The sequence below is a fragment of the Bombina bombina genome, chromosome 3 (assembly GCF_027579735.1).
Source record: "Bombina bombina isolate aBomBom1 chromosome 3, aBomBom1.pri, whole genome shotgun sequence".
Taxonomy (NCBI): domain Eukaryota; kingdom Metazoa; phylum Chordata; class Amphibia; order Anura; family Bombinatoridae; genus Bombina; species Bombina bombina.
Genome location: NC_069501.1, coordinates 1035993760 through 1036007623, shown reverse-complemented (window position 1 = coordinate 1036007623; position 13864 = coordinate 1035993760). Strand labels below are relative to the sequence as shown.

General features: G+C 37.4%; 1 protein-coding gene across 1 annotated transcript in view; it reads right to left on the bottom strand.

Moving 5' to 3' along the window:
* Window positions 1-2504: 2504 nt before the first annotated feature.
* SENP1 (SUMO specific peptidase 1) overlaps window positions 2505-13864 on the bottom strand; it is a 357101-nt gene continuing 345741 nt past the window's right edge. Inside the window, exon 18 of the mRNA XM_053708240.1 lies at window positions 2505-4233. Within this exon, the coding sequence (XP_053564215.1) occupies window positions 4171-4233 (63 nt within the window). The 3' untranslated portion in view covers window positions 2505-4170. The remainder of the gene's footprint in view (window positions 4234-13864) is intronic.

The following is a 13864-nucleotide window of genomic DNA, read 5'->3' as shown; positions in this document are numbered from 1 at the left end:
GGAGATCATTTGTCGCTATTTTGCACATCCTGTCATCGTGGGAAACCCTGACAGTTGAATATTCTTCGATTCCGAAGGGTTCGAAAGCGACTCCTCCCTTGGTGACCTTATCTACTGATTATGACCATGTCCTGCAGGAGAAATGGGTGAACAAAGGCTTATACTGTATTGCAGACACTTTGATAGGCAAAAAGTTGCTGACATTTAACCAATATGCTGAACTTAAAGGGACACTGAACCCAAAAATTTTCTTTCGTGATTTTAAGAAACTTTCTAATTTACTCCTATTATCAATTTTTCTTCGTTCTCTTGCTATCTTTATTTGAAAAAGAAGGCATCTAAGCTTTTTTTTTCTTGGTTCAGAACTATGGATAGCTCTTTTTTTATTGGTGGATGAATTTATCCACCAATCAGCAAGGACAACCCAGGTTGTTCACCAGAAATGGACCGGCATCTAAACTTACATTTCAAATAAAGATACCAAGAGAAAGAAAATTTGATAATAGGAGTAAATTAGAAAGTTGCTTAAAATTTCATGCTCTATCTAAATCACAAAAGAAAAATTTTGGGTTCAGTGTCCCTTTAATAATCAGGAGCGATCAAGCTGGTTTCATTACCTCCACTAACTCTTACCTAGAGCATATTTGTTTAGCACCTGGACGCTCAAGAGGTACTATTTCTAACCTATATATATATACAGTTTAATATTCCTTCTAAACTAAGTAAACTACCTTTTATGTTGGAACCAGACTTTAATTTTAACTGGTCTGCAGAAAAATGGTGTAACACATTGAGGTCAGGTTCTTTTTCAATTTGTGCCCATTTAAAGGAAAACTTTAATAAGGTAACTTTTCAATGGTACTTTCACCATTCTAGAATACATAGTAAGGAACATACTAGCGCTAGTTGTTTACGTGGTTGCGCTGACAGGGGTAAATATCCTCATATGTGGCGGTACTGCTGTCATGTATCTAATATATGGTCTCAAACTTCAGCTTTCTTGAGCAAATTACTAGATAGACTAATTTGTTTAACCCCTACCCAGGCACTTTTACATGAGCCACTTCCAGGCCTAAACTCTAGAGCAAATAAATTGGTTGCTATCATTTATACCATAATTAAACTAAGTATAGCACAATACTGGAAAACTATCATTCCAACATTTCTGATAATCAAGAGCAAGATTGATTTCTATTACCAGATAAATAGTGCTTCTGCGAATTTATTGGGGACTAAAGATCAATTTCTCTCTATTTGGGAGCCTTGGATCATGTATATTGAAAATAGGAATAGACAACAAGTTAATATGGCAGACACAACTAATGTTTTAAGGGTGGGCAGCAACTCCTGCCTAGTCAGCTCCAGTCCAGCTGGTCTGGGCGGGTCATTTCACACTTCCTTTTCCCCTTCCTTCGGGTCAGATCCCACTTTTCCTGAGGCGAGGGGTTGAACCCATAAGCTAGATTACTACATAGTATAATAGGGGTTCCATATACTGATCACATTAGGGCTGAGCCTCCCCCTGGTAGGGGATTCTTTGTCTTATGATTGATGTTATGATATTATGTGAATTGTCTGAAATATATAAACATTGTCTTCAAGAGAGATAGATGGCTTGAAATGTACAGAATACATGTTTGATGGCGATAATATGTCAGACATTTCTGTTATATAAGACTTTCTTTGTATTTGGAAAACTAAAAAAAATTTTTCAATTAAAATGTAGTTATATTTACAATTCTCTATAAATCAGCAGGGTACATCTACATTATAGTATGCCTCTCTATGCTTTAAATTGACATTGTACACTAGATTTTACTTTGCATAAATGTTTTGTAGATGATCCATTTATATAGCACATTTTGGAGTGTTTTTGTAAAAAATAGTTTTGCTTATTTATAAATAACATTTGTACTGATTTTAAGACTCCTAACCAAGCCCCAAAGTTTTAGATGTATACCGATTCCTAGTTTTTGTAATGGGTCTTTTTATATGCAGGGGAGGGAGGGGAGTGTCTGCCCTCCCTGCTCACCCAGCCCGTTTCAGTGGGTCTCCCAGTATAACCTCATCAACAGTGCTTAACAGGGAGCTTCCAAGTATATTTTTAAAAGGTTTTATTACTGGAATTTTATATCAGTATTTTCACACCTTCTTTATAGTTAGTGTCTATTACATGCAGTTATATGAAAATTGGAGTATACTGTTTCTTTAAGTTCAGGTTGCTGAAAACTAAACATTGATAAAGATCTAAACCAGAGATCTGTGAAAATAAAAAAATGTCCCAATTCCTTGTGTGAGTCAGAGACAGAAATGGATTAACTAGTTTACATTCTGTGCAGATACTAGCAGAACAAAAATGATGCTCTGTACCACACGGCGTATATGAATAAAATGTGTGAATTAACTGAATTAAAAGAACAAAAAAAAAACTGTCACGCATTTAGGAACTTGAAAAAGAAAGTTAGCTTTGATTTTGTTTTACACAAGTTATTCACAAGAACCCCAATATTTTATTATATTTATTAATATACAAAATAGTGAAGTAAATACCAATTACATAAGTTATATTACAATACAAAATAAAAATAAATTCTTTAGACAATCGCAGCTGTTTTCATAAAAAAAAAAAAAAACTTTTCAAAACGGCAACTGACCAGATTTTGTGTACAAATAAAATTTGTACCCAATATGTTATATAGCCTTCTAGAATACATTTACATTTACCAGCCTATGCTTCTATTAATAATTTACTGCAGTTAAAGGGATAAAGAAAAAAAAAATCTTTATAGCTAAAACGCAAAAAAAACAAAAAATGCATGTTTACATAGTGCTTTTTTAATATTTGTTAAAATAAAGCTATTTAAATTGATATGGAAAAAGAAAGTGCGAGTCTGAGTTTACATGTGTTGTTCAAAAATGAAGAGCAGTCTACCTGTTTTGGTTGGCACACTTCCACCAGCATAAATATATAGAGATAGATATAGGAGCATAAATAATTTTTTTTAAATAAAAGCCCCCTTAATGCCCTCAAGTCTTTTCTGATGTGTTCAGTCAGCTTTCCAGCAGAGATAACCATGCAACAGAAATGAGGTAGGCTAAAAGCTAAGTATTACATAATTAAATACATATATATATATATATATATATATATATATATATATCAGGGCTCAAAATTTCCACTCTTTACTAGCCATTGGCGAGTGGAAATTTAATTGTGGCGAGTGAAAGTTAGTGAGTGAATGTTGAGAGATAAGGTAGAGGGTTAAAAAAGAGATTGAAAAGAAGAGGGAGGGGGAAAAGATAGTTAAGGGAGAGATTATAATTAATAAAAGAAAATCTCCATGTCTGCACAATAATGTGTTTCACAATGGCTAAACATATGCAAAGAGGGGGTGGAGTAGTGGTTGTGGTGTCTGATGTGGGCAGGCAGTCGGTAGGATCAGAAGTGGCGAGTAAAATGTTGGTATGGCTAGTAGCTTACAACTTGAAATTTTGAGCCGTGTGTGTGTGTGTGTATATATATATATATATATATATATATATATATATATATATATTATAATGGTATAGAGTAACACAATCCGGTTACTCATGTGCATAAGTAGTTTACAAAAACAAAATGTAAGAGACATAGAAAAAAAAAGTTTTTGGATTATGTTTTGTAAGATTTTCTAAAATACTTTAATAGTATACGTTTTAAATTTTATAAAGTAGTATAAACTAGGTATTTACAATGTTAAAATATAAACATTTTTATGCAAAAATACAAAAAAGTGAGTGCTCAGTAACCAAAACATGCTGAAAAGGTAACGTAACGCCTTTATTTATATTAAAATGTAACTGTAAGGCATTTGATTCTGGTGACAAATGATAACTGTAATTACTGCTCAGATATAAAAGTTTTAGTAAAATAAAGCTAAGTTTGAAAGATTCTCTCATTAGAAAGTATGTGGCTTTCTAAGAAAAATAAAAATAAACAGTTCATAACATATTCTGATATCTGATTTTCTAAACAATCCAGTCTGTATCATTTGGCAATAAAGTTAAAAACCTGGAGTATAGCTGCACAAAAAGGTACAAAATTTACAGTTGTAAACAAGTAATCAAAAAGATGAAAAAATATTTCTTGGTCCATATTCATGTTATATACAAAAAAAAAATGAAAAAATGTCATAGTAGTTTCTGATGCAATATTTCCCAGACCATTCTTTTTCGAAAATATGGCATGTGACGCTGAAGAAAAAAAAAAAAAAAGAGGAAGATTATGTAAACATTTAACAATTGCAGTATAAAACGTATCTTTTGTATATCTTTCAACATAAATTATCATACAATAATTATGGAAACATTTTGTTATCAGTGATAAAGGTCTATGAATTTGACATGAATAAATGAAACTTAAGAGCAATCAAAGTCATGGGGCTTTATTTAGGAAAATAAAACTTTTTGTTGTATGCTGTTGGAAAAAGGTTTAATTCTTCTTCAGTTAATTTTGTTTCTTATTACCAGTATTACATTGAATATGGCATATTCTCAAGGCTAGCCTTTATATTATGGCCCTAAATAGATTGGATGAGAAGTTGAAACAGATGTCATTCTAGAGGAACAACGAGACATTAAGAATTCCACATACTAGTGCTGCTTATTATCGTTTATTTATAATAAAAAACAAACAAAAAAACATAATTTATGTAAGAACTTACCTGATAAATTCATTTCTTTCATATTGGCAAGAGTCCATGAGCTAGTGACGTATGGGATATACATTCCTACCAGGAGGGGCAAAGTTTCCCAAACCTCAAAATGCCTATAAATACACCCCCCCCACCACACCCACAATTCAGTTTAACGAATAGCCAAGAAGTGGGGTGATAAGAAAGGAGCGAAAGCATCAACAAGGAATTGGAATAATTGTGCTTTATACAAAAAAATCATAACCACCATAAAAAGGGTGGGCCTCATGGACTCTTGCCAATATGAAAGAAATGAATTTATCAGGTAAGTTCTTACATAAATTAGTTTTTTTTCATGTAATTGGCAAGAGTCCATGAGCTAGTGACGTATGGGATAGCAAATACCCAAGATGTGGAACTCCACGCAAGAGTCACTAGAGAGTGAGGGATAAAAATAAAGACAGCCAATTGCGCTGAAAAATTAATCCACAACCCAAATCAAAAGTTTTAATCTTTATAATGAAAAAAACTGAAATTATAAGCAGAAGAATCAAACTGAAACAGCTGCCTGAAGTACTTTTCTACCAAAAACTGCTTCTGAAGAAGAGAAAACATCAAAATGGTAGAATCTAGTAAAAGTATGCAAAGAAGACCAAGTCGCTGCTTTGCAAATCTGATCAACAGAAGCTTCAGTCTTAAAAACCCAGGAAATAGAAACTGACCTAGTAGAATGAGCCGTAATCCTCTGAGGCGGGGATTTACCCGACTCCAAATAAGCATGACGAATCAAAAGCTTTAACCAAGCCTTCTGACCTTTTCTAGCACCGGAAAAGATAACAAATAGACTAGCTGAAATCTTTAGTAGCTTCAAAATAATATTTCAAAGCCCTTACCACATCCAAAGAATATAAAGATCTCTCCAGAGAATTCTTAGGATTAGGACACAAGGAAGGGACAACAATTTCTCTACTAATGTTGTTGGAATTCACAACTTTAGGTAAAAATTTAAATGAAGTCCACAAAACCGCCTTATCCTGATGAAATCAGAAAAGGAGACTCACAAGAAAAAGCAGATAATTCAGAAACTCTTCTAGCTGAAGAGATGGCCAAAAGGAACAATACTTTCCAGGAAAGTAATTTAATGTCCAAAGAATGCATAGGCTCAAACGGAGGAGCCTGTAAAGCCCTCAAAACCAAATTAAGACTCCAAGGAGGAGAAATTGGCTTAATAACAGGCTTGAAACGAACCAAAGCCTGAACAAAACAATGAATATCAGGAAGATTAGCAATCTCTCTGTGAAACAGAACAGAAAGAGCAGAGATTTGTCCTTTCAATGAACTTGCAGACAAACCCTTATCCAAACCATCCTGAAGAAACTGTAAAATCCTAGGAATTCTAAAAGAACACCAAGAGAATTTATGAGAACACCATGAAATGTAAGTTTTCCAAACTCGGTAATAAATCTTTCTAGACACAGATTTGCGAGCCTGCAACATAGTATTAATCACCGAGTCAGAGAAACCTCTATGACTAAGCACTAGGCATTCAATCTCCATACCTTCAAATTTAATGATTTGAGATCCTGATGGAAAAAAGGACCTTGAGATAGAAGGTCTGGCCTTAACGGAAGTGGCCAAGGTTGGCAACTGGACATCCGAACAAGATCCGCATACCAAAACATGTGTGGCCATGCTGGAGCCACCAGTAGTACAAATGAACGCTCCATTATGATTTTGGAAATCACTCTTGGAAGAAGAACTAGAGTCGGAAAGAGATAAGCAGGTTGATAATTCCAAGGAAGTGAGAACGCATCCACTGCTTCCGCCTGAGGATCCCTGGACCTGGACAGGTACCTGGGAAGTTTCCCGTTTAGATGAGAAGCCATCAGATCTATTTCTGGAAGACCCCACATCTGAACAATCTGAAGAAACACATCTGGGTGAAGAGACCATTCTCCCGGATGTAAGGTCTGGCGACTGAGATAATCCGCTTCCCAATTGTCTATACCTGGGATATGGACTGCAGAGATTAGACAGGAACTGGATTCTGCCCATGCAAGTATCCAAGATACTTCTTTCATAGCTAGAGGACTGTGAGTCCCAACTTGATGATTGACATACGCCACGGTTGTGACATTGTCTGTCTGAAAACAAATAAACGATTCTTTCTTCAGAAGAGGCCAAAACTGAAGAGCGCTGAAAATCGCACGGAGTTCCAAAGTATTGATCGGTAATCTCGCCTCTTGAGATTTCCAAACCCCATGCGCTGTCAGAGATCCCAAGACAGCTCCCCAACCTGAAAGACTCGCATCTGTTGTGATCACAGTCCAGGTTGGACGAACAAAAGAGGCCCCCTGAACTAAACGATGGTGATCTAACCACCAAGTCAGAGAAAGTCGAATATTGGGATTTAAGGATATTGATTGTGATATCCTTGTATAATCCCTGCACCATTGGCTCAGCATACAAAGCTGAAGCGGTATCATGTGAAAACGAGCAAAGGGGATCGCGTCCGATGCTGCAGTCATGAGGCCTAAAACCTCCATGCACATAGCTACTGAAGGGAATGATTTAAACTGAAGGTTCCGACAAGCTGAAACCAATTTCAGACGTCTTGTCTGTTAGAGACAAATTCATGGATACTGAATCTATTTGGAATCCTAAAAAGGTTACCCTTGTCTGAGGAATCAAGGAACTTTTTGGTAAATTGATCCTCCAACTGACAAATATTTTTTGGTGCCAAAAACGTCTGCAACAAACACGAGCGTCATAGATGACGCAACTACGTGCAAACTCTCGGCGCCAACTAAGACGCCGGAAATGACGACATAACGTCAACAAACGTAATTCTCGCGCCAAGAAAGTCTTGCGCCAAAAATGACTCAATAAATTATAGCATTTAGCGCTCTTGCGAGCCTAACAACCCGCAACTTAGAAAGAAAGTCAATTGAAAAAATTTCAGGTAAGAAATAACATAATTTATGTAAGAACTTACCTGATAAATTCATTTCTTTCATATTGGCAAGAGTCCATGAGCTAGTGACATATGGAATATACAATCCTACCAGGAGGGGCAGTTTCCCAAACCTCAAAATGCCTATAAATACACCCCTCACCACACCCACAATTCAGTTTAACGAATAGCCAAGCAGTGGGGTGATAAAGAAAGGAGTAGAAAGCATCAACAAAGGAAATTTGGAAATAATTGTGCTTTATACAAAAAATCATAACCACCATAAAAAGGGTGGGCCTCATGGACTCTTGCCTATATGAAAGAAATGAATTTATCAGGTAAGTTCTTACATAAATTATGTTTTCTTTCATGTAATTGGCAAGAGTCCATGAGCTAGTGACATATGGGATATCAATACCCAAGATGTGGAGTCTTCCACTCAAGAGTCACTAGAGAGGGAGGGAATAAAATAAAAACAGCCATATTCCGCTGAAAAAATAATCCACAACCAAAAAAAATAAGTTTATTTTCACTTTGAAAGAAAAAACAAATTAAAAGCAGAAGAATCAAACTGAAACAGCTGCCTGAAGAACTTTTCTACCAAAAACTGCTTCCGAAGAAGCAAAAACATCAAAATGGTAGAATTTAGTAAATGTATGCAAAGAGGACCAAGTCGCTGCTTTGCAAATCTGATCAACTGAAGCTTCATTCTTAAAAGCCCACGAAGTAGAGACTGATCTAGTAGAATGAGCTGTAATTCTCTGAGGCGGGGCCTGACCCGACTCCAAATAAGCTTGATGAATCAAAAGTTTCAACCAAGAAGCCAAGGAAATAGCAGAAGCCTTCTGACCTTTCCTAGGACCAGAAAATAAAACAGACTGGAAGTCTTCCTGAAATCTTTAGTAGCTTCCACATAATATTTCAAAGCTCTTACCACATCCAAAGAATGTAAGGATCTCTCCAAAGAATTCTTAGGATTAGGACATAAGGAAAGGACAACAATTTCTCTACTAATGTTGTTAGAATTCACAACCTTAGGTAAAAATTGAAAAGAAGTCCGCAAAACTGCCTTATCCTGATGAAAAATCAGAAAAGGAGACTCACAAGAAAGAGTAGATAGCTTAGAAACTCTTCTAGCAGAAGAGATAGCCAAAAGGAACAACACTTCCAAGAAAGTAGTTTAATGTCTAAAGAATGCATAGGCTCAAACAGAGAAGCCTGTAATGCCTTCAGAACCAAATTAAGACTCCAAGGAGGAGAAATTGATTTAATGACAGGCTTAATACGAACTAAAGCCTGTACAAAACAGTGAATATCAGGAAATATAGCAATCTTTCTGTGAAATAAAACAGAAAGAGCGGAGATTTGAACTTTCAAGGAACTTGCAGACAAACCCTTATCCAAACCATCCTGAAGTAACTGTAAAATTCTAGGAATTCTAAAAGAATGCCAGGAGAATTTATGAGAAGAACACCATGAAATGTAAGTCTTCCTAACTCTATAATAAATCTTTCTAGAGACAGATTTACGAGCTTGTAACATAGTATTAATCACTGAGTCAGAGAAACCTCTATGACTAAGAACTAAGCGTTCAATTTCCATACCTTCAAATTTAATGATTTGAGATCCTGATGGAAAAACGGACCTTGAGATAGTAGGTCCGGCCGTAACGGAAATGGCCAAGGCGGGCGACTGGACATTCGAACCAGATCCGCATACCAAAACCTGTGTGGCCATGCTGGAGCCACCAGCAACACAAAAGACTATTCCATGATGATTTTGGAGATCACTCTTGGAAGGAGAACTAGAGGCGGGAAGAAGTAAGCAGGATGATAACACCAAGGAAGTGTCAGTGCATCCACTGCTTCCACCTGAACATCCCTGGACCTGGACAGGTATCTGGGGAGTTTCTTGTTTAGATGAGAGGCCATGAGATCTATCTCTGGAAGAACCCACATCTGAACAATCTGAGAAAACACATCCGAATGGAGACCACTCCCCTGGATGTAAAGTCTGGCGGCTGAGATAATACGCCTCCCAATTGTCTACACCTGGGATATGCACCGCAGAGATTAGACAGGAGCTGGATTCCACCAAAGCAAGTATCCGAGATACTTCTTTCATAGCTTGGGGACTGTGAGTCCCACCCTGATGATTGACATAAGCCACAGTTGTGATATTGTCTGTCTGAAAACAAATGAATGGTTCTCTCTTTAGAAGAGGCCAAAACTGAAGAGCCCTGAGAATTGCACGGAGTTCTAAAATATTTATTGGTAATCTCGCCTCTTAAAATTTCCAAACCCCTTGTGCTGTCAGAGATCCCCAGACAGCTCCCCAACCTGAAAAACTTGCATCTGTTGTGAATACAGTCCAGGTTGATCTTACAAAGAAGGCCCCTTAAACTATACGATGGCCACCACCAAGACAAAGAGTCGAACATTGGGATTTAAGGATATTAATTATGATATCGTTATATAATCCCTGCACCATTGAATCAGCATACAAAGCTGGAGAGGACTCATGAAGACGAGCAAAGGAGATCACGTCCGATGCTGCAGACATGAGACCTAAAGCTTTCATGCACATGCTACTAAAGGGAAAAATTGAGACTGAAGGTTCCGACAAGCTGAAACCAATTTCATTTGTCTATTGTCTGTTAGAGACAGAGTCATAGACACTGAATCTATCTGGAAACCTAAAAAGGTGACCCTTGTCTGAGGAATCAATCTTTTTGGAAAATTGATCCTCTAACCATGTCTTTGAAGAAACAATACTAGTTGATTTGTGTGAGATTCAAAATTTTCAGATCCAGAACTGGCCTGAATGAATTCTCTCTTTGGGACAAAGAATAGATTTAAATAAAACCCCAAATCCTGTTCCTGAACGGAACTAGTATGATTACCCCTGAAAGCTCTAGATCTGAAACACACTTCAGAAAAACCTGAACCTTCACTGGATTTGCTGGGACGCGTGAGAGAAAGAATCTTCTCACAGGAGGTCTTACTCAGAATCCAATTTGATACCCTTGAGAGACAAAACTCTGAATCCATTGATTTTGGACAAAATCTGCCCAAATGTTAAGGAAAAAAGTTTAATCTGCCCCCACCAGCTGAGCTGGAATGAGGCCTGCACCTTCATGCAGACTTGTGAAGAAGGAAAGTCTGCCCCCTACAAGATCCGGTCCTAGATCGAAGGGCAGGCCCTTCATGCTGTTTTTGATTCAATAGCAGGCTTTTTGGATTGTTTTCCCTTGTTCCAACACTCATTGGGTCTCCAGGAAGGTTTGGACGAGGAAGGATTTCCCTTGACATTTCGAAAGGAGCGAAAATTACTCTGACGTCCCTTTTGTTTGTTTCTCTTATCCTGAGGGAGAAAATTACCCTTTCCTCCTGTAATGTCAGAAATTATTTCCGTCAAACCCGGTCTAAACAAGGTCTTTCCCTTGTAAGAAATCGCCAAAAGTTTAGACTTGGATGACACATCCACAGACCAAGATTTTAACCATAAAGCTCTGCGGGCTAGCACAGCAAAACCCAAATTCTTTGCTCCCAGTTTAGAAACCTGTAGGGAAGCATCCGTAATAAAGGAAATCGGCCAACTTAAGGGCCTTTATTCCTATCCTGGATCTCTTCAAGGGGAGTGTCTGTCCTAATAGAATCAGACAATGCATCAAACCAGTATGCTGCCGCACTAGTGACAGTAGCAATGCACACTGCAGGTTGCCATTGTAAACCCTTGTGAACATACATCTTCTTGAGTAACCCCTCTAATTTTTTGTCCATATGATCCTTAAAAGCACAACTATCCTCAATGGGGATAGTAGTTCTCTTGGCCAGATTGGAAAACATAACTTATGTAAGAACTTACCTGATAAATTCATTTCTTTCATATTAGCAAGAGTCCATGAGCTAGTGACGTATGGGATATACATTCCTACCAGGAGGGGCAAAGTTTCCCAAACCTTAAAATGCCTATAAATACACCCCTCACCACACCCACAATTCAGTTTAACGAATAGCCAAGAAGTGGGGTGATAAGAAAGGAGCGAAAGCATCAAAAAATAAGGAATTGGAATAATTGTGCTTTATACAAAAAAAATCATAACCACCACAAAAAAAAGGGTGGGTCTCATGGACTCTTGCTAATATGAAAGAAATGAATTTATCAGGTAAGTTCTTACATAAATTATGTTTTCTTTCATGTAATTAGCAAGAGTCCATGAGCTAGTGACGTATGGGATAGCAGATACCCAAGATGTGGAACTTCCACGCAAGAGTCACTAGAGAGGGAGGGATAAAATAAAGACAGCCAATTCCGCTAAAAAAATAATCCACAACCCAAATCAAAAGTTTTAATCTTTATAATGAAAAAAACTGAAATTATAAGCAGACGAATCAAACAGAAACAGCTGCCTGAAGTACTTTTCTACCAAAAACTGCTTCAGAAGAAGAAAACACATCAAAATGGTAGAATTTAGTAAAAGTATGCAAAGAAGACCAAATTGCTGCTTTGCAAATCTGATCAATAGAAGCTTCATTCCTAAAAGCCCAGGAAGTAGAAACTGACCTAGTAGAATGAGCCGTAATCCTTTGAGGTGGGGATTTACCCGACTCTACATAAGCATGATGAATCAAAGACTTTAACCAAGACGCCAATGAAATGGCGGAAGCCTTCTGACCTTTCTTGGACCCAGAAAAGATAACAAATAGACTGGAAGTCTTCCTAAAATCTTTAGTAGCTTCAACAAAGTATTTCAAAGCTCTAACTACATCCAAAGAATGTAACGATCTTTCCTTAGAATTCTTAGGATTAGGACATAATGAAGGAACAACAATTTCTCTACTAATGTTGTTAGAATTCACAACCTTAGGTAAAAATTGAAAAGAAGTCCGTAACACCGCCTTATCCTGATGAAAAATCAGAAAAGGAGATTCACAAGAAAGAGCAGATAACTCAGAAACTCTTCTAGCAGAAGAGATTGCCAAAAGGAACAATACTTTCCAGGAAAGTAATTTAATGTTCAGAGAATGCATAGGTTCAAACGGAGGAGCCTGCAAAGCTTTCAAAACCAAATTAAGACTCCAAGGAGGAGAGATCGACTTAATGACAGGTTTGATACGAGACAAAGCCTGTACAAAACAATGAATATCAGGAAGATTAGCAATCTTTCTGTGAAAAAGAACAGAAAGAGCAGAGATTTGTCCCTTCAAAGAACTTGCAGACAAACCTTTATCCAAACCATCCTGAAGAAATTGTAAAATTCTAGGAATTCTGAAAGAATACCAGGAACATTTATGAGAAGAACACCAAGAGATGTAAGTCTTCCAAACTCAATAATAAATCTTTCTAGAGACGGATTTACGAGCCTGTAACATAGTGTTAATCACTGAGTCAGAGAAACCTCTATGACTGAGGATCAAGCGTTCAATCTCCATACCTTCAAATTTAATGATTTGAGATCCTGATGGAAAAAACATAATTTATGCTTACCTGATAAATTCCTTTCTTCTGTTGTGTGATCAGTCCACGGGTCATCATTACTTCTGGGATATAACTCCTCCCCAACAGGAAATGCAAGAGGATTCACCCAGCAGAGCTGCATATAGCTCCTCCCCTCTACGTCAGTCCCAGTCATTCGACCAAGAATCAACGAGAAAGGAGTAACCAAGGGTGAAGTGGTGACTGGAGTATAATTTAAAAGATATTTACCTGCCTTAAAACAGGGCGGGCCGTGGACTGATCACACAACAGAAGAAAGGAATTTATCAGGTAAGCATAAATTATGTTTTCTTCTGTTATGTGTGATCAGTCCACGGGTCATCATTACTTCTGGGATACCAATACCAAAGCAAAAGTACACGGATGACGGGAGGGATAGGCAGGCTCATTATATAGAAGGAACCACTGCCTGAAGAACCTTTCTCCCAAAAATAGCCTCCGAAGAAGCAAAAGTGTCAAATTTGTAAAATTTGGAAAAAGTATGAAGCGAAGACCAAGTTGCAGCCTTGCAAATCTGTTCAACAGAGGCCTCATTCTTAAAGGCCCAAGTGGAAGCCACAGCTCTAGTGGAGTGAGCTGTAATTCTTTCAGGAGGCTGCTGTCCAGCAGTCTCATAGGCTAAACGTATTATGCTACGAAGCCAAAAAGAGAGAGAGGTAGCAGAAGCTTTTTGACCTCTCCTCTGTCCAGAGTAAACGACAAACAAGGAAGAAGTTTGGCGAAAATCTTTAGTTGCCTG